The following is a 26,354-nucleotide window of genomic DNA, read 5'->3' on the forward strand; positions in this document are numbered from 1 at the left end:
CTGACAGCCCTAGAGAGTGTGACTACTGATTTTTATAAACAGCCTATCTCTCTGGAGTATATGCTGTGTTTCTGTACCTAGAAGTTGGGTTGACACTTTCGAAAGGGTAATGTGTAAAAGAGCAAACCCGGTACCCCACAGGACGCACCGGTTGGCTAGAGAAGAGTTATTACCACATCGTGAAAAATGTTTCATTTTTGCCTCTTAATAGTATATACTTTTATTTAGCATAGAAATGGATGGAAAAGCGGGAGGCAGGGAAGGACAAGTAGCACCTAGAAGCCCCCGGCACCACAGTAGACAGTCGCTACCGACAGGACACTGTGCCGCACTTCTTGCCAGTCTGCATGGCATCTCTTTGCATCGAACCCTTCCTCAGAGCCGTGCAGAATAACACACTTAATCAAGTTCAGAGACGCGCATACGAACTTGATACCTCCTCAGCTCATGCTTCGTCCGAACCCTGCTTGCGGCTGGGCTCAGCTGCGGGCTCTGCGATGAGCCAGTCTTAAACTGTGGACGCCGACGCCTCAGATTAGGCACGCTACGCAGATTCACAGCAAGGGTTAGCCCTTAGACTGCTACTGTAGCAACACTCTCTCACTGCATGTCATCTTGTCCCCCTTGTGCTTCTCGACGCATCTCGACGCATTCCTGGTCCAGGCATCCCCTTCTTCTCACATACTTTCCATCTGAGGGGCCATTGTACGCCCCCCTCCTTCTCTTCGTCTCGCATCCTGGCAGTGGTGAGCCTCAGACCCCGTGCCACTGGAGAGAACCCAGGATGGTTACATTGCCCATCGCCGCCTCTGGGGGGTGGCCGTTGTCGCAGTGCTATCAGGAATAAGCGTTGGGTGTCTGAAACGGCTCCAAAGGCAGCCGATAAGCCAGGATGCTCGTGCACTACAGAGCCCCCGTGGCACTACCAAGGGTTTCTGGAGTGCCCTGCAGCAGCAACCCTATGCCGCGGATGCCGAGAGGTCTATCAGTGTCGAACATCTCTCCCGCCTGCCATTAACCCAGCAAAGAATGTGCGAGGAGTTCTCTATGTTATGTCTAGACAGCAGTAGCAAGTTGAGGTTGAGAGTTCAGGGAAGTGGCCTGGTGGAAATGAAGGACTTTGCGTTGACAGCACCGATGTTGCTCTCCTCGAGGTGGATCGTTTTTACTGAAATGGTCCTCCAACCAGGCATCACCAAAGATAAAATCCTCACACAATTTTCGGCGCTAAAGGAGACGCTCAAGCCCTTCCTCGCCGCGCACGATCAAATTGAGGCGACGATGGCAAAAAGGCGCTGGAAGCAGTACCAGAATCGCCTTCCGAAAATAAATGAGGGCATCAAGCCAAGTAGCGAGACCACCAAGAGAGCCGTCGGAAGGAACAACACAGCATCAAATGCATTATCAGCAGACAGGACTGCAACGCTTGCATCGACAAGTGCACAAGAAGCAGCAGTAGCCACCGCAGCGACAGCAGCAGCAGCGACAGCTGAGGGGACGGATGAGGGCATCAATATGGAGTATGTTAGGCCTATTTGGTCGCAGCTGCAGCAGCTTTCCGAAGAGGAGCATGCACTAGCGAATACCTATCTCGCTTTAGCGTCTAACTAGCAGCTCTTCCATTCCCCCCCAGATGACGCTCTATGGGCGGCCCTTTTGCAGCAAGTGGCAGCAAAGGCTGCAGCGGCGGCTAAGGCCGCAAAACATGGTCTTACATCAACATTCCTAGACCTCTTTCATGGGGGCACACACGGATACAACGTAGCTTTTGCCAAAGTTGTCGCTGCCGATGAGCGCATCCGTTTGCTGCTTTTGGAGCAGCAGGATAGCTACGCCGGCAGCCAGCCCGTCTTTTTTTTCTCAGGTGCATTATTCTCTCCCTCTGTTAAGCAGGAGAGTGTAACGGAAACCTCTTTGCATAGCGCACCGGATATCGTGCAATCCAAAGCGATCACTGAGAAGTAGTGGGGATCAAGTATTAACAGCGGCCCGAACTTGAACTCATTGTAACGATTCTGGGGGCCGCGCCCATTGGTTTTAATTCCGTAAGTTTGGAGGAAGATATGTCAGTGAAGTCGGGCTATGCTATCGAATCTTATGTGCGCACGACTGCCGGAGCAGTGCCTAGCACTCAGTGAATTGCGAACGATCGCAGGGCACTCGAAACTAGACATGCGAGAGCTGGCGCCGCCGCGTGCTTCCTCATGGCCTCTGAAATCTATTTTTGGCTAATGCTTTGCTGTATCCTTTCCTGTTCATTTGGCTTTAGACTTCTCCTCGCTTCCTTCTCTTGCCTTTTGCGCGTATCTGTTTGCCTTGTTGCATTTTTGAAAGTGTTGCTTTTCATTGGTGGCATTACAGTAGCAGCAGCAAGTGCAAATGAACACAAGCAAGCAAACTGGTGTTATGCAGAACGTAAGTATCTGCAGCTTATCGCCAGGTCGCTGCAGTGCTTCGCCGATCAAGTAGCGCCAAGAGCCAATATCCACATCATGCTATAGTTGAATAGTTCTTTGGTTAACTATGTCTCCCTCATTTTGTAGGGGAGCAGCCGATGCTTTTAGTATCTGCTCGAGAGTGCCCACATGTTGGCATTTTCGCTCTTCGCTGCAGCCTCCTATGGTGCCACATATCCCCACATCGACTCCTCCTGCTGAGACTGCTTTTGCAGCTCTCGCTTTTTTCTGCTCCTCCAGAAGAGAGGATATTCCGAATGCTGCTATGCTAACGCATCGAACCAACTATCCAACTGTCTTTTTCTACGCTAGAGGGCTAGACATCGTCAAAGAGGAGCCCACTGCGCCTTGTCTTCTGTAGAATTGTAGCTCTATGAGCCCAAATTTGAGAAGCACTACAGTCTATTTAGGGAGATAGGCACTTTTAAAGGTGCGTGCTCCTCTTGTAGAACGTACGGCTCACCTTTCCCCCCTCTCTCCGTACTTTCCTGAACAACAGGAGGGCTGCTGGAATCACAGGCTGGTGCACCGCAAACCTCCCATGGGGGCTGTAGTGTAGACCGTAATTCCTTCGGAGTAGAGGGAGGCGGGTCTTTCATATTACAGGACCGTTCAGCACAGGGTGGCAGCCAAAGTACTGAAACGACAGCTGAGCCAAAGGTGGCATTGGGAAGAAAGTAGAAATAGCAAACCAGGCTCTTGCTAGCCGTCTTTTCGTCTTGCACTCTCTGCATCTGCTGATGGGGGTTTCTACCTCTCTCATCATCCTGCCCTCCCCCCATACTCCTTGTACCTATGAGCAAACCCCTGTTCTGCTCTTCTTAAAGACATCTCCACTCTTCCCATGCACCCTACCACTGCTCAATCCCTCTGTCGCTCTTCTACTGCCTCACGCCAACTTCTAATCTTTACAGCTGCATACTCCCCACAACCTTCACAGTTCCCCCCGGTTAGGCCTGCAGTCCTTTATTTACCCCTCCCAGCGGCAGTAGTATCTAGGAACAAAATTGTCCACAACGGCAGTAACCTGAAGTGTCAAAAGATGCGCAAAGATGGGTTTCTTAATATGCTGTCAATGGGACAGAATAGCCTATAGGCAAACGCATCCCTCTCATCACACAAAGGCGCCCTAAAGCTTCAAAAGCAAGCAGCTGCAGGCACTTCAAGTCGCTGCTGCTGCGAGGGCATCCCTATCCATCCTTGTAAATACTCCCTCTCAGGCGACGCTCTGCCGCACGTACTCCTTCGTCTGGAGTTGCTCCACCAACCACTACAGCACGCGGTGTAGCATCTGTAAAGGCCGTTGGTGAATGGTTCTCGAGCAAGTGCTGATGCGCATCGGTCACTGCTTCTGCTGGCTGTGCGTTCTACCGCACCAGCAGCAAAGCAACACTAACACGGTTGGCGAAATGCACCCTAGGCAGCCACAAATGCTGCTGCTGTTGCTGCCGCACGCCTCAGTCAGCCCCTAAGATGTAAACGATGGCGTCTCGCAGTTGCGGCAAACGCCGCAGATCACCAAAGCTCTCAGCCCGATTCAAGGCCGCGACGCAGGACCTCCTCCAAGCTTCAAACGTAACATCTGAGGCACCGAGACACACGACCAAGCAGGTGACTGTGGGCTGCTGCCCTGTGCACTTCCGAGTAACTATCACTGGACGAGCTACAAGGCTTCTGAAAGCAACGGCAAGCTCCCAACAAGCCAGGACGCTGTAGTTCCTAAACGCTTACACTTCCTGAGAATGGCGTCCACTGGCGGAGAAGTGGAAGCTTCTGCTATCGGCCTCCTGGCCATTTCCTGGTGTTGCTGTTGCTGCTGCTGCAGTAGAGACAAAAGCTGCAGCTGCTGGAGCCGCTGTTGGTGCTGCTGCGTCTGCGCAGCAGGCGATTTGAGGGGCCGCATAGGTGGGGAATCCCTCTTCAAGGCTTTCTGCTGAAGAAGCATACCCAGCTGCTGCTGCTGCAGCTGGGTAGCCACCCTGTGCCCTCCTGCAGCGGCAGATGTGCCCCCAGATGAGACGCTGTTGCCACCACCAACAGCAGCAGCAGCCGCTGCAGCAGCAGCAGCTGCTGCAGCGCTCTCCTTCCTAGCGAGTGCTTCGACGTACAGCAGGATTTGTTCGGGTCGCCTGCTGCTCGGAAGCCTGTGCTGAATGATGCAATCCCTGAAAAGCGATACGAACTCCTCCAGCTCTTGTGGAGACGTCGCAGCGCGAACTCTGCGTTGGCTCGCCTGAAGACAAGCAGCAGCCCAGTCAAGAGGCCAGTGAAGGGCAGCATTACCAAGGGAAGCAGCAGGCGCAGCACACCCATGCATAGTACAAGGCACTGCAAATCTAAGGGGAGACCGATTTTGAAACTGACCTCGATGCAGCGGCAGCTGAGCGCACAGAGATCGACCGCATCGCGAGGAACTCCCGCAGCAATGAGCGCCGAGGGGGAAGAACAAAGCCGCAGCAGATCCTGAAGAACCATGCCCAGCGCCTCACCCAACAAGCGCATATTGATGCTGCTGCTCCCGCTGCTGGTGCTCTGAGCCACGGTGTGGCTGGCACTCCCACTGCCGCTCATGGAGATTCCCCCCGCGCCCATACGGGCCGCTTCGAGGACGCCTCTGTGAGGCTGATGATGCACTGCCTGGTGCTGAGCACTGGCAGCAGCAAATGGATCCTCCAAAGCATGCAAGTCGTGGGAGGAGTGAGCCGGAGCAACGCCTCGTGCCCGTGGTGGCCTACCCCTCTTCCTGGGGTTGGCTTGCTGGGGGAGCTGCTGCGCGCGTGTCGTGTAGGAGCGCCTAAAGGCTACGTCGGTAGCCTCATCGTCGCTCAAATGCGCCGTGGTAGGTCTCCTCTTGCGCAGCTCGTAAGGCCTTCCTCCAGCCACCCCTGCTCCCTGCCCAGCACTGCCTGAGCCGCCTCCCCCCGTTCGGCCCCTGCTGCTATCCGTGTCGGCTGCTGCCGCCTCCTCAGTATCCGTCTTGCTGCCCTCGTCCGTCTCTTCTCCCAACGTAATGCCGAGTCTCTCCAAGTCTTCGCTGTCGTCTGCATCCGGGGATGCAATGCCAGCGGCCGCTGCAGCCGCAGCTGCCGCGCCAGCCCTTTGCTTGTACTTCTCAGTCAGCTCCGCTGCAATGGCAGCGGCGTCGATAGTTTTATCACCTCCTCCCGCGAGAATTTCCTCTTGCCTCTTCCTGCACTCCACCGCAAGCTGTCGCGCCTCCGAGAAGCCGTACCGAGGAACTGAGAAGTAAACATTCTTCTTCCTGCCGCTGCTCCCGTGCTGTACGGGGCCGACAGCGATCCACTCGTGCCGAGTGCTGCTGTAGCAGACGCCCTTGACCCTCTCGACTTTCTTCGCCAACATTTGCCAACGCAGATACAACTCAGGTCCTACAACTCGCTGCCGTCGACGCGGGGTGGGAGGCGCAGCGGCACCCCCCCCCGATGTGGCATCGTCCCGTGTGGCCGACGCTGCTCCTGACTCATCGCAGCATGTCTCAACTGAGCCTGCCGACCCTGTTGCTCCCGCAGACGCTGCCGCCGCAGAATCGGCTGGTGCACAAGAGAAAGCGGGGGAGGGAGCTGCTGCCGAAGACGGAGACGCCGTTGCCGCCTCCAGAGACTCTTCGTTTCCTGCAGGCCCATCTTCAGACTTAAGGGAGGAAACACGAGGAGGTCCACCACGCTGCCCCTCACCGGCATCCAGCTCTGCTTCTGCTGCGAGAAACGCTGCCAATGATGGAAGGCCATCAGAGAGTCTCGCAAGGGCTAACTCTGGCGACACCGCCATGGCTTCGCGATCTGACGCTTCCCGCTGCTGCTGCGCCCTCAATCCCCACCCGTTTACCGGTTGCAGCTTGGGAGGAGGTGCACTCTTCGCTGTAGGCTTCTGCCGTTTCTGTTGCTGGTCTTCCTCCTCGGGTGCTGTGCTCGTCGCCAAGTCGGCCAGTGGGTCCCTGTCACGCAGCTGCTGCTGCCGTCGTTGCAAGCTTGCTGCCTCTTGCTTCAACGGAGCAGCCGATGTGGGGGATGCAGAAGCCATTTCGCTGTGTGGATCTGCTTCTGCTTTCTCCGCTCCTTCTAACGGTAGCACTGGCGCTGCTGTTGCTGCCGCAGCTGCCCCTGCTGTTCCTTTCGCCGTTGGAGCTGCTGGTTTGCTGCCCCTCTCTGGGATATGTTTCGGCAGCCACTGTTGATACTTCAGTGCTACAGGGTAGATGTTCATGCACGGTAGCGGCGACAACAAACAGAACGTCGTGCTGCTGTACACCTGTGCTTGACAAGGGTTAGGTCCCGGACCCTCCCGTTGCGCCAGCAGCTAAGAGGAAAAGCCGATAATGCTGCCTCCGGGGCACCCAAAGAGCCAAGAGAGTATATTAAAACGAAAAACCGTATATATTTCAGCTGAGAAATGCGGCCGTTGCCGCTGCTGCTGCCGCTGCTGCGGTTGCTGCACGCCCAGAGGGCGGCGAACGCAGAAGCATCGGGGGTCGCTAATAGAGCAGAAACAGGTGCCTATGGGGAGCACTGTACCTTGTAGATCAGAGATACAAGCCTCAGAGTGGGTTGTTCCAAGAAATGCCTCTTCTGCCGAAGCAGCTGATGCTGCAGCTGCTGCTGCAACGAGGCTGCAGGAGGAAGCAGGGAGGGAGAGAAGTAAGCGGCGAGAGGGAGCGAAAGAGAGGCTCTTCAGCTTGGTATGTTCGAGTGTTTGTACACTCTGTTGCATTTCAGCCAGAAAAGCTGCTGCAGTGGAGGCTGCTGCAGCGTTGCCGCAACGAGGCGCTGGTGTTGCTGCTGCAGCTGCTGCTGCGCTGCAGCGGTGTTACACGTCAACGATACTGCTGCCGTCGAGATCCCCCTCAGTTGCCATCTGCAGTCAACAGCAGCAACATCAACAAGCCCGGCAACAGCAGCATCAAAGAGTGACGGCAAAAGCCAGGGGTTTTCTGCTGCCTCTGCCTTGACGTGAGCGCTGCAGCAGTTCCAGCAGCAGAAAGAGCAGCTGCTGTTGCTGCAGTTGCCGTAGCCAAATGCTTCTTATATTAGGTTCTTTAGAGCTTTGTGCACATTTTGTTCTCATGGATCAAGAACAAAACAGCGGAGAGTGTGTTAGAGAGCAGTAACAGAGCCCCTTAGTGGCTGCGGTCTCTGGGTTATGCGAAGTGCGCGTCCTAGGGTCTGCAGGTGAGCGCAGTAGTCTTCGCTTTTTGTTGTTTGCCTGCTTTCGGCATCAGAAACACCAGATGAAATGCATTAGAGTGATGTTAGGCCTCAGGGGACTGCGATTTGCGGATGAACAGAGAAAAACTCTCCTGTTACACCCCAAGCGCCCCACTGATTGCCACCCTCACCAATACCTGAGCGGTCGCTGTCAATTGTTCTTCCTAGCGCTATAAAAGCACTCTTTGCCATACTGCTTCACGCCTATTAGCCCCAGCTGAAGATTTCGGAGGGTGCTTCCCCAGCTTTCAACCAAATTAGCGGACGACGCGGAAGTCACCTCCAGGCACTGAGAACTCCAGTAAGCACTAAGCAGGCAGAAACCCAGACAACCAACGCCATAAGTGTAAGTGGAATATGCTTTTTCATTTTTCTGTGTGAACGGTTCACGTGGACTGCGGGAAAGGGCCCTGTGTGGGCCTCGACCCTGCACCAGGAGCCCACCTGTGTACCCTCCCCACCTCGCAGCCGAGAACTTTGTGTAAAGCACATACATGAACAAGCAATGAGATAGCGCATAGAAAGAGCTTAACGATTTACTGGAAGAACAACGCCTGGCGCCTGTCCTTCCCTTTCCCCAACCTGCAGACAGACGAACATTTTGACTGTGTTATTCGAACGGAGGGGCATCCTGCTTGGGCCCTGCGAAGAAGATCCTGGATTGTCTGATGTCCCCCTGATTGTGTGGAGCGTTATTGCGTATATTCGAGATAGCACCAGGATCTTCAGTGGTACAGTTGCAGCCACCTGTAGTAGACCAGTGAGCAGCCAACGTGCGCAGGTTGAAGGCAGCTGACGTCGAGCTGCTTTCCCACCTTCACCGGTAGCCCTACTGCGGTATCTTTTAGGCAAGGCTAGTGTATGTGTTTTTGATTATCTCTCTCAAGTTATTTGAGCGTTGGGTATCGTGCATCTTATGATCGGGGCACACAAAACTGCTACGAGTAAACTCATCTAGAGCAGCAATACCATTGCCTGTATTAGTTCAGACCTCGCAGCCGTAGGAATAGATCTCACTTGCTATAGTGCAACCCATTTTTCATGTTTCTGGGGAAGCGGTATCTAGGATGAGAATAGGAAATGACAGAAATCGCATAACACAATTGGAGTCAGGCGCCTTCATAACTTATGATTGTGTCGGGGATTATGCTTGGCAGTCGAGCCTGGCCAATAGCTATATACTGCTAGATAGAGCAAGCGACGAGTTAAATAACGAAGGGAGGGCGAGCGCATGGTGGGGATAACAGACTGACAGCAAGAATACGCAAAGGACGTACGCCCTAGGAGGCCGAGTGGACTGACAGCAGGCAGAGGGGAGGCGAAACGGAGAACAACAAACGGTGTCGCAAGATCTACTATTCAGCAAGGGGCTTCGAGGTGCGCGCAGTCACATGCGAAACGGGGTGGTCAGGCACATAGGCACTGGAACAAGTAATGATTGGTTGGAAAAGAGGACCAACTAGCCAGAAGCAAATGGAAGCAGCGAAACGACATTCAGGAGCTAACGGAAGCAGAATCGTTTCAACGGTCATGCCGAGTCAGGTCAGAGAGAGATCCAGAGCGAGTCATTGACAAACTGGCAAAATAAGCGACACGGATGTCAACTAGCTACATATTAAAAAAAAATCGGGATCAAAGGGAGAGCACGCCACCTCCCTGCGCAAGCGCTTGCGACCTTGTTACTGTTTCTCTGAGGAAATGCGTATGGGCTAAGATGCAAAATTCGTGTCCCACAGCAGCTGTGGCCCTTATGGGAGCTGACGATGCCGTTTGCGGAGCTGCCTCACATAAAAGCGCGATTCTCACAGTTTAGGAGAACGGGCAGCAACACAACAAAAGCTGCCCTAGACTACATGTAGCAAATCTGCAAAGTGTATTTTGACGATGGTCCAGTGGCGAGGTTGCTTTCAACATCGTGCCAGTGGATAGGTACTATGTTTAGCTGCAATTTAATCCATAGTCTCTTTTTGCAGTTCTCTGTTGCCCCAGCATCGAGCCTCACCACGTTCAGTGGCAGCGGTGTCCCTACTACTGTACCAGCAACAGACGAAATTTCATTCTCAAGGTACGTCCATAATCGAAGAATTCACCCTGCTGGCAATGGAGCAGATTTATTACGTGTTGCAGCACTGTGTTCATCTGAAGCGATGCCATTGCACCAATGGCTATCGTAGTGGGCTACGGTAGTGTCTACTGATGCTTTCGCTGTTGCTGCTCTTACTCCGATGCGGCTCATTCTTGTGCATTGCGTTTGCTTGCGTTGCCCTGGTTGCTGTGCACTATGGATCTGCTACCACTGTTGCCTTGGCCGCAACAACTGCTGCCATGTGTGATTTGCAGCTGCTGCTGCCTCTGAACCTATTTTTATGTTAGTTATTATACAGTAGGCCTGATTGTCGAGGTGCATTGAGTTCAGTTGGTTGTATTACAGTTCAGGCCGATGAACAGCATAAACAGTTCATTCTGCGTAGTGCCCTCTTCTTATTCGTGTTCAGTATGTGGCGCTTCAGCACCAAATATTATGAGCTCCGTATTCGAGCCCTTCGGCCTCGTCTCACACTTCTTATTCGTTGATTTGCTACCAGTAGTGCTCAGCTGTTTGTTTGCCGCTTGGACAAAGAGGAGCTTCGGAGTCCCGTGTTAGCAACACCTTAACAGTGGCTGGGACCCCTACAACCCTACAAGACAGGGAGAAATAGCCTCCTAATTTGAGAAACAAATATGCATATTCGAAATAGCATACATAAAAACTCTTTTAACATTACTTCGGTATAAAGGAAAAGGCTTCACAGAGTGTGATGCAGCGTTTGCAGAAGCTGAACAAAAGAACAAATGGTAACTGTGGGCCAACGATAAGCTTGGGAGGACGGCCTCTTGCCGGGCAGCCGACGGCTGGCGGCTGACCCCCTATCTTTAGCTGCTCCAAAGAATTCTTCACTTGAGGGTTTTAAGCTTCATACATGTAATTTTGACGGCTTTAGAAAGTTAGTTATCAGACACTTTTCCCCCTAAAGCTGCAGGAAGGCGAAATTCACACACCGAGCGATCCCACTTGAAACGGACCACTGGCAAGCCGGCTGAAGAGGACATGCAGCAAAAATCTACGTGCTGCTACTTCCATGTTTTGTGATTCTCATCACTTTAAATGCTCCTCTTCTTTGCTCCCATCATCATTCCAATCTTCATATTGGTCTAGGAGTACTCGCTAGATGCCAAACCGCGTGAACCATAATCGAAGTACTCAAATCGATACGAGCAGTCTGTTACGCTCACCCTCCAGGCTTCCCTCAATCACGTCTGAAGGCTTATTGCTCTGGGTTTGGAGCGTGAGTTTCCTGGTAATGCCAGCCGACACTCCCTCGTCTGCAGCTCGAGGCCTTGTGGGCATCAATGCCGTCGCCCCCGGAAAGACGCCCATCAGGGGACACGGCACATGGGGGCAATTACCCTATCCCTGTAGGAAATGTTCGGCCAAAGGCGCAAAGCCGCAGGCTTCGGGCGTCTATGGAGGCCTTAGGTACAGCTGGGCAAGATGTGACCCTGCAACCAAAGTCCCCCCGGAGTCAGAGAGTGCGTTAGCCGTCAGCCTCAACCACTTATAAGTGCACTTGCCCTTGGCTCAGTGGATATTCTGCTGCCGAATATAAGAGGCGGCTTTTCACCACATCATCAGCACATTCCTCCACCTGTGTGTGTTTTGGGTCGCATAGAAGTTGAGCAGCGGTGATGCTGGAGGTGTCCCAAGGCCGAGGCGCCCCTTCTCGCTGGCATCCGGTACCAAGGAATCTTTCTCGAGGGAAGCGAAGATCTCATCCACCCGCCGCTCCAGCAGCAAACCCACGCCACGCGGAAGGGTCCTGAGGACTTCAGGGGCTTCTGGAATCCTGAAAGAGAGCATCACAGGGGATTTGGGGATCCCTGAAATCAAGGCTAAGGGGCTTACAAAGAAGGCGCGAAAGCAAAAGGGCCGGCGGGATGTGGCACCTTCTCCTGTAGTTAGCAGTCCCATGGAGGATATCACGGGTCTTGCTTTTACCCAGAAGAACCCTGAGGACACGTTAAAAGAGGGGCCTCCCACGCCAGCTTTGCCGCTGGCCACTTCGGATCCAGAAGATAATCTTGTTCATCTCCTGCAAGGGCAGAATGAGCTTTTAGCGAGGGAGACTGCTATCCTGAGGCGCGCGCTGCTAAACTACATCAGCAAGGATGAACTTCTGACCCTCTTGGCCGGCACCCCTGATCGGAGCACAGCTAATACTGCTCCGACCCCCGCCCAAACAGGGGGCCCTCACACAACTGCCTCCAGATTGCAAGCGGTGAGACCCTCAAAGCAGCACATGGAAATGCGGCGAGGCCGGCATATTGATGAACCCTGCGTAAGGGCTTTCTTTGCGGCACTCAGCTGCTGTGGGGGTCCTTCCCCTCAGGCAGTTCCCTCTTTGACTGATGAGTCTTTATCGGTTTGTGAGCTGGGCCCCCCTGCCCCTGAGGAAGCTTCTTCACTTGCTCGTGCCACCAAAAGCTCAGGGGAACTATATGAGGACACTGTTCATGAGCACGAAACTGGTGACGCTAACGAAATCGAGAGCGTGAGAGACAGCGCAATGTCGCACTTCATTCAAGTTGACCTTTTCCCGTTTGGCGGCCCCACTAAGGACGTTGCGACTCAGACGGATCCAGACCCGACCGAATGCAAAGAGGCACAGCTCACAGGCAAGAAATCCTCTTGCCACTGATACTGCTACTACCGTCACTGTTCCTACTGCCGGTGCATACTCGATGCTACCGGTTTGGTTGCTGCTATTGTTACTGTTCTTTTGCACCTCGTCGTCCTGCTGGTACCGTTCTGTATTGTTTTAACTTCTTCCCCCTATATCCCTAGACTTCAGAAATTTTGATTTCCTAATAGAAACGTGCATGATTTTCGCTCTGATGTCTTCCTTTGGAGTGCAGGTAGTAGTAGCAGTGCCACGGTAAGGGCCTCCAAAGGGGCCCTTTACTCCATCCCTCCGAACTACGACGTCCGAGCAGCAGAAGGCCCCTTCCGCCTGCCAGTGACCGTTCCTCTAACAGCTTTGTTGCCTCAGTCGCCCTATGCCGTTCCCTGTATCCTGCCCCTCACTGCATTTAATGGAGATCCAGTCTGGATGGTGCAGCGATTGCGGGGGGCGCTTTATAAGGCTCTTCATGATGCTCCAAACCCAGAAGAGGCCCTCACAGGTCTGTGGGGAGTGTGGGAGGAATACTTAAGGCAGTTAGTGGCTCTTAAGCAGAGAGTTGATGTTGCGTATGCGTTTTATAAAAAGCAGACAGAGAGGCAACAGGATTTGGGATCAGGGTGACTGCAACCGTCATGCAAAAATACTCCCTCCTCTCCCCTCGTCCAATTCTTCTGTCGACCTTCCTGTTGCCCTACCCTCTCTACTCGCACCAGCTAGGACCTTTAAGAAGACGTTTTCCCGGATCCTAGTTGAGACGACCCCTGCGCCATGACAATGACTTACGCACGCAAGAGATGAAGAGATTGGGAGCGCTAGGGACATTGTTGAATCGCTAGATAGAATATTCTAGGTGTCCTCCAAATCAAGGACGGGGAAATGACACATTGGGCCCCGACTATTTATGGTATCCAATCCTAGCTGGACCTTCCGGAATCGGGAGAACCCAGTTCGCCAAGCGGAGTTGCCCAAGAAGACTCCACCACCCAGGAATACAGTAGAATGATGGAGAGGACCACATCAACAAAATTCTTCAGCCCAGACAAACCCCGATGTGTCATGGGGTCTTGCCTTATCCAGGCGTCGAAGTGGATCATATATTTCTTTCTTTCCAAGAAGACACCAGTAGGCAAAGTTTGCTACAACAATAAAGTAGCAGTAACAACAGTAGCAGCATATTCAGCTGATACTTTAATGGCTGAAGTTTGGTAGTATTGCAGTAGTCTTCACGAAAGCCAAAAGCTGCAATCAATCAGGGTTCCCACAGAACCCTTTAGTACCAGGCTGGCGAGAGGCACCCTCCGCCAACAAGCGGAGACGTATCCAGGCCGAAAGAGCCGATTTGGGATACTCACAGGTAGGGGCCCTCTTGCTAGCGAGATCAGAGACATGATCCACCACGGTAAAACCGCATAAGGAAGACTTGTAGTCAATTTTCAACGACCCCACAATAATATGCAACACGCACCATAATGGCGGTACTGTCAACATTTTTAGCTGACTCGGCCTGAAGGGCTAAACAATCTCTTATGGTACAAAAAGACAGTAACAAAGTAAATGACTGCGTCTTGCCTCCTCTGTGCATTGCACACTGCTTTAGGAGCAGCAACAGCTCCAGCAGTAGCAGTGGCCCAGCTGCTATTGGTGTTGCAACCCGAGGAACTGTTGCGGGATATCCTTAATTGCCATCTGCACAAGCCTCTAGCCCCCGGTGCAGCAGCAAAGTCTCAGCACTTTTGCCATAAAGAATCGGGTGCTTAGACGTAAACTCTAAAATTGTAATCCCTAGAGCCCTAGTGTGGGGTTCATGATGTTCCATCGATCAAATGCGTTGCGATCGGGATTACAGTAGGTGAAGGGGAGGACGCCTTAGCAGGGCACCACCAAGCAGACAGACAATAGACGCAGCAGTCTGATATGAAAGATTTTCTCTCTATTTGCAGGAGGAACAGTGCAGTACAGCCTTAGGGGTTCTGTAACTTGGCGCAGCAGGCCAGTGCAACTATTGCTGCCATCCCTGCTGTCCCCCAGTCGATAAAGGTGTTGTGACCTGTGCCTACCTGCGCCCACACCAGTCAATTCTTCACGTTTTTGTTAGGAAGCTGCAGGATGGCTCGAGACCTCCAGGGCAGCCAAAGCACCTTCCACCAAGCATTGCAAAACGCCAGAGAGGTACCCATCTTTTCGTACAGCAATATGATAGGCTATAAGCTAGCAAATGAGCCCTGCTGTACTTGCCGTGATGGTCAGCCCCTCATATGGAAGTGCAGGGCGAGCTTTTACTCGGGGGTGTGCAGGCCGGAGGCTCGCAGGCAGGACAGAGAACTCCGCAGGAGCGCGAAATCTTATGAAGAACTGCTGCACATTATGCAAAAGTATTTAGGAATAAGGTCCAATAAAAGAAGAGTGGAACGAGAAGTGGGGAAAGAAAAGCCCAGCCTCTGCGTGTCGGTAGAGGCGCCTACCCGAAGCCGTCCATCTCGAGATCTGAAAGGCGCAGCAAAACGGCCTCCTCATTCGCCATGTCCGTGTTTTAAATCTCAGTATTTATGTCATCATTCTCAACTACGGAGACATTCCTAGCTTTAGGAAGAAATCCCACAGTCTCTCGCAAGCGTCCCCAGTATCGTGCAACGCTCCCCATGGACTCTTCGCGGCCCTTTGGTGCTGCTCTTCTCCCCAGCACCTTAAGGAGCCCTCATGGACCTGACAACGCATGTCCTAGCGCCATGCATGCAGGTTCAGAGAATGCTGTAGGCCACCCAGGCAGTAGAGTTCCTCCCGACGGGGAAGAGACCTTAGGGGGCTCTCCTGAGGGCTGCGGGAATGTCGAGGCGCTTGTTAGGGAGTTATGGCGGTGGAACGAGCAGGGACAGCAGGAAACTGCTGCAGCAGCAGCATTTGCCAGAGCAGCGGATGCTGTGCCGCAGCTGAAAGAGAAACTGCGAGGAAGGAAGGCAAGGACGTCGGGGCTGATGCTACAGAGACGCCGCTTGAAGGATGTAACGCTTGGGCAAGGGAGCGCAGGCACAGTAGCAGCACCTGGAACGGCTGCATCGGATACAGGGGCGTCGGCCGAAAGAGCAACCGCAACAGCACCACCAGCCACACCAGGTTCATCACGTCCAGCAGCCGGTGTATCAGCGACGGAACCTGCCACAATCATGGCGGGTGTCAAAGAGTCCCAGAGCATCAGCAACGGTAGAGCAGGAGGCGACGACCACTGCAGCAATTGCATCGAAGACAGCGTGCTGATTGATGTATCTCTTCAGAATAGGGAAGCAGAGGATATGCTGTTTGCCTCATGTCCTGCACTTAGGCCGCTTCTGCGGAGGGGGATCTCACTCCTAGAGCTCCCACTGGCATCCCAGCAACAACAGCAACAACAGCACCGCTTTATTCTGCTGCGGCGGGGGCTTCCCAAGTTTTTTGACTTAGAGCTGGACTTACTGGCCATCTTCATGTTGCAGCTGCAGGAGCAGCAAAAGCAACAGCATCAGAACCGACCAAGGCAAAAGAAGCTGGAACTGAGTGCCTCAGCAATCAAAGCGACTCTTGATGCAGCTGCAGCACAGAAGCTAGGAACCAACGTGTTGGCTTCGCACCAGTTGGCAGAATCCCTTATGAGTTACTGTCCGCCTCCCAGCAGCAACGACAATGGCAAGGAGGAAATTTTTAGTGTATGGGCATTGGAAAAGCTGAATGGCGAAGCCGCGCAGATCTCCTTCTGTAAGGAGCTCGGCGCCTGGGTCTGTTGCAGCAAAAACGTCTCTCTTCTCCTCCCAGTTGCTGTTGCTACTGCTGCTGCTACTCCCGTTCTTGATACTGCTAAGGCCACCCGTGCCTACGATGCAGAGGAAGCCGAGACTACAGCGCGGGGGAAAATCGCACACTCAGAGCAACGGAACAAGCAGCAGCTGCAGGAAGCAGTTAGTTTGCTCCGGCTGGTCGGGGCAGAACGCGTTGTCTCCCCAAGTTTTGATGCCGACCCCCCTCCAGCTCCCCGGAGGGAAACATACGCGCTGAGGGTTGCTGCAGCTTGGAACAGGCAGCTTCAGCAACTGAAAGAACATCAGGTATCCACAACTTCACAACCCTAACGTTTATAGACTTTTGCAAATTGCAAGTTTAGAAGACAGGTTGCAGCACCCTCGCCAGCCTGAGTAACGCTACATCCTGCATTTCCAATATGGCGTAGCGTTCAGGGTTCGAGGCTAAGGGTTAAGGGTTTGATGTGTGCGGCTGTTGAACGAAGGTGAAGGAGCTCCAGCAGCTGCTGCAGGAGCACACCCTCGTTGGGGAGTTGGTAGGCTGCGCTGAAAAACAGCACATTGTGGCAGCACCCACACAACAACAGCAGCAAAAAGCGGAAGAGGAGGGCCGTCTTGTATTTTTTTCGCTAGTGCCGCACACATTGCATGGCCCCCCTGAAGGGCCCCGGGGGGCCCCCTGGGGGCCTTTGTGTCTGAGCCCTGAGGTATCTCTCCCGCTTCTGCAGTCTCTCGGTGTGCAGACCGCGTCAGTTGTGCAGTTGTTGCGGGCATCCTCTCCGCTTGAGCTACTGCTGCCGCTGTGGAGGTTGGAGCGGCAGGAGGCAGAGAGGTACCGTTGTGACAGCGAAGGATTGGTGCTCTACTTCTGTTGTAACACAGGGCAGAACAGCAGCAACGGCAACAGCAGGCATCATGGAGTTCCTACTGTATTTGCTTTTGCCAAGCTGAAATCTGGGCCCTACCGGTTTCGGCGGAAGCTGAGAGAAAGACTCAAGGCCCTCTTCCACCGCTGCAGCTTCTGGCAAGCCGTATCCGCAGCAGCAGTAGCAACAGCAGCAGCAACCGACACTGCGCGCGCGGGGGATTGGACCTCTAGCGGCATCGCTGCTACTATTAAACAGGCATTTGCGTCTGCTCGCGCTGCACCCACTGCCACCTTAGCGTCCATGGAGGAGCTGGGATCCGCACACCCAGCAGCAACAGGAGAAACAACTGCAGGCGCAGCAGCAGAAGCCGCCCTTCGTGTCCAGGTCTCCTCTGCAGTTGGCGTATACTGGAGCCGCTTTTTGGAAGATGCGGCTTGCCAGTTTGGCAAGGCTTTGCAGCAAGTGGCGCCACGTGGTTTTCCTGAGGCTCTCTTGGCGAAAGTCGTGACCCTCCAGGAAGAGCAGCAGCAGAAGGAGCAGAAGGAGCAAGTGGCGGGCCTTTCTGACCGCTTGACTCAAGAAGAGATAGCAAAATTCAGATGTGCAGCAGCATTTTGTTGTTCCCTTGCCTCTGCGGTGTTGCTGGCACTTAATTGCTGTCCAGACCCCCAACAAGTTTTTTTGGAGTGGCAGCAGCAGCAAGGGCAGCGAAAGGACCAGCTAGCGTGCACAGGCAGGAACGGCACAAGCTCCTTATTCTGGGCTCTTGTACACGCACCGAGTACATCAAGATCTTCCACGCACCTGGGGGGCCCTCTTGAGCGTTTCTTGGTTTGCTATGCAGACTTGAGGCCGCTGGACCTGCTAGCAGACTGTGAAGCGTTTGCTGCTGCCACAGGCGCGCCCCTATGCTGGACAGCTCCCCCGCAGGCACTTCTGCAGCAACTCCAGCAGCAGCAGGGCACGGCCAGCAGTGGCACTATTCAGCCCCTAGATGTGGTTAGAATAGCAGACCTTCAGCGGATGAGCCATAATGTTCTTGACCTGCTACGACAGCACGCCGCGCTGTCTCCCGGCACACAGTCTACGCAGGAGCAGCGGCAAGAGGGGAAGCAGCATAAGCAGCACCAAGAGCAGCTGCATGGGCAGCAGCAGCATTCTCAGGGCATAGTTTGCCTGGTGACTCCCCCGCTCCTCCTGACTGCCGCTGAGTACGAAGCACTGCGGGAGGTCTGCCTCTCACGTGGCTGCCGTTTGCTTCTGAAGCACAGTGTGTGTTTTTCTGACTGCTCCTACTGCCCGAGATCGCTGAAAAAGCAAAAGAAAACAGGAAGCGCATCCACAAAGGAAGGGGCGACACGTCACCCCCATGCCGCTCTCGTAGCTCTTTGGGGCCTTGACAGTGCAGGCAATGAGCTCGCCAGAGAAAGGCTCCGTCTGCTTCTGCAGCCGCAGTGGCAGCAAGAGGCACAGCAGGGCGAGTGGGACGGTGTGGCGTTTGTTGACGATGAGGGCGAGGTGCAGCAACTGCAGTCTGCTGGAGGAATAGGGACTCTCTCAGAGGGCAGCTGCTTCTTGCGTCCAGAGCGCTGCTTGGTAGCTTCTGCAAGGGTAGCAAAAACCCTTTTGTCCGCTCCAGACTTGGCTGTGGCGGATGCTGCCCTCTCCTTGCTATTGAGTAGCTGTAACAAGAGCCTACCTAAAGGGGTCTCCAGCAAATCTGGGGAGCCACATGATTCCGAGGAATCTCCGCAGACTACCTACGAAAAGGCTCCCATGGTGCCCATTTTGCGATTGCCTGCTATTAAGAAAATGCGAGGCCCCTTGAGCGCATCGCGGACAGAGCAGTGGAAGCTCTCTCTTCAGCAGTTTATCGCTGCCGTTGATACACTACTGGTCGGACCTCCCCAGAGCAGCAGTGGCCAAGGAAGGGTCGAGGGGGCCTCAGATAGTTGTGTATGGTCGTGCAGGGAGACTCAAGGGGTCCGTGCCTCTGTGGTTGCACTGCTGCCTGTGGGTCTCCCAGGCAGCGGGAAGACAACGGTGTTGTTGGAGGCCCTGAGGCCGGCCCTTCGCGAGGAGCTGATTTCTGGAAACACCTCTTCAATCGACGGGGTTACGGGTAGGGCTTCGGCTTACGGTTGAGACTTCGAGGTGTTGGGCGTGCTTCGGGGATGGCGGGGTGGATCGTTGCTGTCTATGGTTTAGGGTTTAGCGGTTGGTGGCTTTTGTTTGCAGGTCTTTTCATATGGGAGGGCAGGACGAAGCCTACAGCGGAGGCAGCAGCAACGGCAGCAACGAAGTCTCCAGTGGACATAGTCTGCCTTCTCAGTTCTGACGAAGCAACCGGAGAGATACTGCGTTCGTGGGGCTGGGAGTCCCCCACAGGTGCACTGCACCAGGTCTGCCTTGAGGAGGCAGCAGCGGCGGGCCCAACCGCAGCGGCACGCATGGCGGCCCCGTGTTGTCCAATGAATGCCCACGGAGGCCTGCATGAAGGGCCGCCCGATGGCAAGACAATGAAAGCAGCTATCGCCGAAGGCAAAAATGTCTTGGGAAAGGCTCAGACCAGTTTCTTTCGTGCACTTAGAGAGGTTCTTACAAACCGGTCTTGCCATGAACAACAGCAGCAGCGCCCCCTTCGTGTATTACTAGTAATTGACAGAAACCATCCACCGAATGCAGTTGAACCTCGCTTCTCCGATCTTCAGCAGCTGCTACGGGCTCTCCAGGTAGACGTTTTATGCCGTTCGCGTGCCATTGTCAATGTTGCAACTGCCGCGTTACTGCTGCCACCAGATGCAGCACCAGACGGCTCTTCTGTGCTGGGAACTGTACCCCACGGAGGGGTACAGCACTCGGAGGCCCACAGTCAGGAGTGTCAGCAGAGCTTTATTTCTTGGCGCTACCCCTGGTCCGTGGACGTCGTGCTCAGGTGTCTGTATAGGGTATTGACCCGTGGAGAGCACGCCACCCTCACGGGGTCGACTGCAGGACCCCACGCGGCCCCGAGAGAGGGTAGGGAGGCCCAGGACATTAAGGCCCTGCATATCTGCTTGTCGTTTGTCTCCTGCTTTGGCGGGTTTGTGCAGCTCAAGGAATTCCTGCAGAGTCACACGGCGGTCGACCACGTGCTCCTGCTGCAGACGGTGCTGCCTCAGCCCCATTTGATGCAGCAGGAGCATCAGCTGCAGCAGGCGCGCCAGCAACAGCAGCAGCTGCTGCTGTCTGCTCTCTCCTCTCTCAAACCCTTTAGCCACCCCATCACAAATAGCAGCGTCTATGAGGCACTCGCTGTCAGTCTTAGACAATTCCCCCCGGAGCAGTCCATCGTTGGGGACGCCCAGGGCGCTCACCGTACGGCTATTACCCGCACAGCTGCTGTACTGCTGCAGCAGCTTGATGATCTCTTTTTTTCAATGGAGAGCGTGGTGCAGCAGAACCAGAGCACTCAACAGGATCAGCTGCAGCAAAAGCAGTATATCCGGTTGGAGAGCTCTGGCTGCGGAGATTTGCCGCAGCCCCGCGGAGACATCTGCCTCCCGACACCGGAAGGAGGCCACTGGGGTCCCTCTAATACTCAACTGAGGTTGCGGTTGCCCACATTCTACAGCCTTCATCTGGGCGAGGATAAAGAGACCCTTTCTTCCCTCACTGAACAGCTCTGTGCTGTTGTTCAGAACTCACCAGGAGACCCTAGTGGCGCCTCTAGGGACCTCAGCTTCCGCAACGTGTGCGCTACATTAACACCTGTGGAAAGGCCTCATGTTACAACGTTTTTTTTGGGAGGGGGAGTCTTAAGAGTAACGCGAGGCGAGATTTCTGCGGCGAACAAATGGCTTGATCGCTTCCTGGGACCTTCCTTGCAGGCTTCCCCTCTGCAGTGTTTCGGCGGCAAGAGGTCTCCTATCACTGAGAAAGGGGGTCCTGCAGGGGCTGGCTTTTCCTCTATGGATCCTCGTATTCTCCGATTGGAGCAGCTGTTAGCCTCAAGGAGACAAACTGGCCTCTCATTCAAATTGAGGGTCTCCCATCTTGTATTTGCAGATTTCGGGTTGGCGTGCGGGGCCCTCGTGCCTCTGTGCCCAGTCGTCCCCTTAGCAGATCCTCCTGCTAACATCATACGAGGGGATCTCCAAGGAGTGGTTCAGGACCATATCTTCAAAGCTCACCAGTTCGCCTGGGGTCTCGAGGATTCTGTACAAGAAATTGAGGCAGGCGAGGGCAGATGTGGGCTAGCATGTGGTGTTTGCGGGCCCCACGAAGTGAGAGATCCCATTGAGGGTCTTTCTTCGTCTTCAAAGGTGACTCCTTTTTGCATAGCTGCATATCATTACGCACACGTGACCCTCGCCCTCGGGGGAACTGCAACTGCAGTGATGTCCAATGATGTCCTAGAAGCAGCAGACAAGGCCATCTCAAAGGGGATGAGGGACGGGAAGCTGAGGATCGACACCGTTAGACCCTTCCGGTCGGGTGCTCCATGCAACACTGAAGAGAGCCCGGAGGTTTCACCCGAGAGCTCTCCTCTAGACGAGGCATACGACTGCGTTGAATGTTATCCCGTGAGCGGCGGATCCGATCCCCAAGAGCTCATTATATTTACAGGAGCCCCTGTTCGAGGCACGTCCACACGGCTGTGGGTCTGGACTCTGCCACCGGAGGTGCAGGAGGAGTTGGAGGGTTCCGTAGGAGCCAGCTGAGAGCCTGCTTGCGGACTCGGAAGGGCGCGAGGGGGCCTTCTAAAGCCCACCTTGTCGGGCATCGAATGATTGAAAAAGAAGAGCCTTCCTGCATGCTGACTAGATTCTGACAGAACTGCAACAAAATGGGCCTAGGTACAGTTGCTGTTCAAGGTGTCGTGCATCTGCAACCAGAGTGGAACCTGCAGCTATGTGTGCTGCTCGGCGGCAAATGTATCCGCCACGGATAACGGAATGATTAGTATATTTGTATTGCGTTGTGTTGTGTGTATGACAGTATATTTACATCTATAGACGCTTGAGTTCCTTTCACATGTACCCACGCAAAGAAGTCCGGCTCATTTGCTTTTCTGGTCAGTCTTGTTTCCCTTTTATGCTGGATTGCTGCTTGTTTGGAGAGGATGAAACGTGCACACCCCAAACTTAGGACGAAGATCTTTTAATTAGCTGAGAGCAGGTGGCACATGATCGCCGCCTTCAGTGCATGTTCACTGAGGAAGTGAGGCGATACAAACGTAGAGGCGTTTCCCTAGGCTTAGTTATGGTTACTTATGCTTCTACAGCTTGACCAAATGCACATAGTCTCCCTTAATTTCAATCAGAGTTGCAATACTTTTTTCTCGTCCATTGTACATTGGAGATTTTTTCAGATGAAGCTCTTCATTAAAATTTACACTCGCGCGGGCCTTCACGACCTCAGACTATTCTTGAGGCGAACGTAATGAACGTACAAGACCTGACTGCAGCTAAGGCTCGAAGCTACACATATGATGGGATTTATGCGTTATGAAGGGGAATAAGTGCTTCGAGATATCACGATATCTGACCTCTAGCAGTTCCTGAATGAAGAGGATTGCATCACTTCCAAGACGTACCGATGAGGTTGACGAAAGGAGAAGGCAAAGCTCCTTGCATGATTGGCTTCTGACCAAAGCCTTCAGAGCTGCTTCCCTGGCTGTATTATTGTTTCCCGCTGGCTACCCTTCCGAAGAAGAACAGCTTCCATGAAGGGAGATGAAAGCAGAGCGCATGAAGGTATACAAATTTCTCCAAAGCTGTTTGCAAAGGCCTTGGCATAGGATGAGCAAGCTGTGTGATAGACGCTATGGGTGAAATGTCAAGTAGGGGAAATAATAACAATTTCTGCGATAGAAGGGATAGCTGGGTAGTCGAGAGAGGGTGAGTCAGAGAGTCGCTTGAAGGGTAATTGGTGAGAAATTCTGGGTGCTGGGAAATATACTATCTGGATTTTCTGTTTAAGGCTACATGAAGGTTTACTTATTCTCGGTTACGATCTTTATTGGCACCTCAAAGTAGGAGGAGATGTACACTGGGAGGAGGCAGAGGAAAGAACTGTAAACAAAATTCAAGAATCGAAATGTGTCTAGCCAACGGGTAGAAGACCATTAATCTCCATGGCCAGAATCGACGGTGTACTCGACATTAAAGTGTTTCTCTCTAAAGCTTAAGCGTACTCTTAGCCTATACAAGTACGAACTTCAGATGGATATTAGTGCCACGCAAACAGTTTTGTTCGACAGACGAACCCTCTGTATCGATCGGGGCAGGTTCTTGAGCTTTCGTTATATACAACATGGATTCGCCTCTAATTGCCTTGAATTTCGTCAGGTGGGCAGCTGCACTAAAAAATGTGATGGTATTTATGCATTGGTCTGCCTAGAAACCACTATATTGAACAGCTAATCATATTTGAGTAAAGCTATGTGTAAAATAGACATGTTGCACACCATGAAGCAGATAAATTTGTGCACACACTTGGGGCTACAAGGGAATGGAGTGAGGTTGCATGCGAAGGGCTCTCGCAGGAGCCAAAGGGCAAAAAGGAGCAACGATAACAACGAGGGTACCCGTTCACTACCTCTTCCCCGGATTCCCCAGTAATACACATTGTGTCACTTGCCGTCGACCGGGATCTTCAATAGTGTTGGCATCAGTGCGTTCTAAATGAACAGCGGTACAGTCCCTGAGCCATTGTGTTAATTGTCGTTCTTGGCAGGCCTATTCCACTGGAGTACATCCACTACTGCGTTTTTAGTTGTTACCAGGAGTAAGTTCTCAAAACACACTGAGAAAGTTAAAAAGGGAATTGGGCTGTATATTGCACCTCTAGTCGTTCATAATAGAATAGGACAGCCCTACGCTCTAATAACCACGAGATTTTTACATCGCTAAGAACTGCTTACTTATCACCTGTCGTAAATATGAGCATGCTATCTAGCTTGACTCTAGAGTCCAGTAATACTGTGGCCGCTTAGTCGCAGTGTATAATACACACACCAAATCCTTGGTTTGGGGGGTGGATGGGGGACAGTGCTGATGCAGCAAACTAGCTGCGTGCTCGAAGCAGTCTAGGAAAGCGTGCACATCTACTCCCCAGACCAGCACTTACAATACAGCTTCACTACCGAGCTGAATGCGATTCTCACATGACTTCGTGATTGCGTTTAATCACAATTCTGTTCATTTTTGTAAGTTGACCGACGTAGTCCCCTACCTGCTGTTCGTCCGGTGGAGATGACGCATGGATCTGTTCTTAATATCAGTGGCAATACACGATACTAGCCGTAATCACCTAAAGAAATACACAAAGAAAAGGAACAGGCGATCAGCAACAGGTTCAATGGTACTATTAGCGCCAGCAAAATGGTTTTTTCCATTAGTGAGACAAGACCAACGGCCGTAGCCCTTCATGGCAGAGGGTCAATAACACAAGAAACAATAAAAGTAATATCGAGCATTGTATATTGATACTCCTTCCCAGCATCCTGCCTGCTGCATAGCTCGCTGCTGTATAAATGGACTAACGCTCCTACCTAGCTTCAAATGAAATTAACACAGCTTTTGTAGCAATATCATCCCAATTGCTAGCATGTATCAGGCCTAGATACACCTAAGCTTTTACTACTCTATAATTTTAAACTAACTGAAAACAAGTCTGTCGGGCTACTGTGGCGACCTATTTCAAGCCTCCATTCACTATGCACAACGATGAGGATACAAGCTAGCTGTTGCCTTGCAAGTGGTACTGTATGCACTGCAAAATGTAAAGGCATAGCCATTCATTCAAAGAGACATAGCCTCTTAGATATGGTTGCTTCTTGAGAATAGTGTGTAGCTCAGGTCCTCCTTCCCTTTCCGCATGCCTTCTGATATGGCAGCCCCTGGGACTTGCTTTTTACGTCATCAGTCTCTAGTGGCTAATCTTTACAAGTTTGGCTGGTCTCACAGCATTGAGATACTCCAAAACATATATCTTGGTGTATGTAGTCACAGCTTACGCAGAAGCTGGTACTAATAAATGTAGCAAAACACACCTGCTACTTTTGACACTACATGGCGTATTGCTGAAAAACACCCAGGGGCTACAGCCCTCACCAACCATCACACTACAAAACCCCTCTATAATAATAAAAGGGGAGAGGAGACTAGAGCACAGCTCGCTGCACAGCGATCGTCTAAAGGCCCTATCTTCACTGCATGCGCTGAAACAGATATGTCGGTGCTTGTGATGGCAGGCGGGGGAGCTGACCTGAGACTGTAAAGCAATGTATGAAAGAAACAGCCGAATTTTTTATTGCTGACAAAGCAGAGGAGTTACGGACACTTGGTTTCAGGGAACTGAGAAACCGTTGAACGTTATCACAGTGCACAGGCAGTGTAGCAGGGGAGAAGGGGAATCGAGTGTTATCAGTCTTCCACACGCTGGGAGAAGCCTGAGGGCATGCGGTGTCGTGAAGGACGAAGCACAACAAGACAGCTGGATCATGAAGGCCATAGGCTCACTAATAACTTGAGATTGACAGTAGTCGTAAACTCATTGACAGGAGACAGGTGGGGGTGAACTGAAGGGCGGGCCTTGCCTCATGACAGGTCCAGAGGATCGAAGCGGCACTTCTTTCAAAACTAACTCAATGCTGCTTTTTCGTGCGTTGCATCCTATTCGTCGTATTGCCCCCCTCTCTTGTTTCGCTTGTGTTCCGCGGTTATTTCTCACAAGGCCACCACAGCTCGTCCCACGGCAGTATCTCCCAGTTATTAGTGCAACCTGTAATATCGATCAGTGTTAATCTTGGTGGCAGTCCGCGCAAACATGTGCGCAGATTTCTTATAGAGCTAATAGACCCCCGCACATGGGACCTAGAAGCTAACGCTTCACACAGGTCGTGCTTCATCTCCACTCAAATCACCTGCGCTATGTTCTTAGAGGCATTATTCGTTAATACGTTTGGCAGACATTAGTTGACAGAGTAGCAGCTACCGATAGTGCACCTTGCATGGACATCCACTTAGACTACCGTTGTATCGGAGCTGGTCGCACCAGCAGTCTTCCTTTTCGGCTCCTCTTCGCCTTTTATCTGTTCTTGACCCTAGGAAATGAGGAAGTGTTTCTTGGCACCCTCACACACATATCGATTCTTTGATTGGGTTGAATGAATGAAGTGTGGACGGTTGCCTTTTATCAAACAATTCTATGTTTTAGACTGCCAAATTAATACGGCACCCAGCCGACGTCAAATACTGACCTCCAAAGCGGTGCTTTTACCAACTTCCCATGTATTTTAACATACTATTTCGATTCCTTTCATTAAGCCTGG

General features: G+C 52.7%; 2 protein-coding genes and 1 pseudogene across 2 annotated transcripts; 2 read left to right on the plus strand and 1 right to left on the minus strand.

The window, feature by feature from the left end:
- Positions 1 to 235: 235 nt before the first annotated feature.
- Positions 236 to 1,922, plus strand: LOC113147330 (annotated as a pseudogene).
- A 1,991-nt stretch (positions 1,923 to 3,913) lies between these two features.
- LOC34620420 lies at positions 3,914 to 6,497 on the minus strand. The gene is made up of 3 exons (XM_026337541.1): positions 4,821 to 6,497; positions 4,188 to 4,689; positions 3,914 to 4,038 (listed from the first exon to the last, which is right to left on the minus strand). Exons 1-3 carry the CDS (start codon positions 6,495 to 6,497, stop codon positions 3,914 to 3,916), a joined length of 2,304 nt encoding a protein of 767 aa, XP_026193326.1.
- Positions 6,498 to 14,592: 8,095 nt separating this feature from the next.
- LOC34620418 lies at positions 14,593 to 21,738 on the plus strand. The gene is made up of 7 exons (XM_026337542.1): positions 14,593 to 14,939; positions 15,080 to 15,597; positions 15,640 to 16,472; positions 16,652 to 18,034; positions 18,152 to 19,157; positions 19,274 to 19,884; positions 19,915 to 21,738. The coding sequence occupies exons 1-7, from the start codon at positions 14,593 to 14,595 to the stop codon at positions 21,736 to 21,738; spliced, it is 6,522 nt and encodes a 2,173-aa protein (XP_026193327.1).
- The last annotated feature ends 4,616 nt before the right edge of the window (positions 21,739 to 26,354 follow it).

This window comes from Cyclospora cayetanensis, unplaced genomic scaffold (assembly GCF_002999335.1).
Source record: "Cyclospora cayetanensis isolate NF1_C8 unplaced genomic scaffold, CcayRef3 CcayRef3_contig_19, whole genome shotgun sequence".
Lineage (NCBI taxonomy): Eukaryota > Apicomplexa > Conoidasida > Eucoccidiorida > Eimeriidae > Cyclospora > Cyclospora cayetanensis.

What these genes read in the sequence shown, in the direction of transcription:
- LOC34620420 (XM_026337541.1), bottom strand. Translation starts at nt 6,497, where the DNA reads ATGGCTTCTGCATCCCCCACATCGGCTGCTCCGTTGAAGCAAGAGGCA. An exon ending in TCAGCTGCCGCTGCATCGAG is followed by an intron (nt 4,690 to 4,820) that starts GTCAGTTTCAAA and finishes GCTTGTCTTCAG; the next exon opens with GCGAGCCAACGCAGAGTTCG. An exon ending in GGACGCCATTCTCAGGAAGT is followed by an intron (nt 4,039 to 4,187) that starts GTAAGCGTTTAG and finishes TCGGTGCCTCAG; the next exon opens with ATGTTACGTTTGAAGCTTGG.
- LOC34620418 (XM_026337542.1), top strand. Translation starts at nt 14,593, where the DNA reads ATGATAGGCTATAAGCTAGCAAATGAGCCCTGCTGTACTTGCCGTGAT. An exon ending in CTATTCAGCCCCTAGATGTG is followed by an intron (nt 18,035 to 18,151) that starts GTTAGAATAGCA and finishes GAGGGGAAGCAG; the next exon opens with CATAAGCAGCACCAAGAGCA. An exon ending in GAACTGTACCCCACGGAGGG is followed by an intron (nt 19,885 to 19,914) that starts GTACAGCACTCG and finishes CACAGTCAGGAG; the next exon opens with TGTCAGCAGAGCTTTATTTC.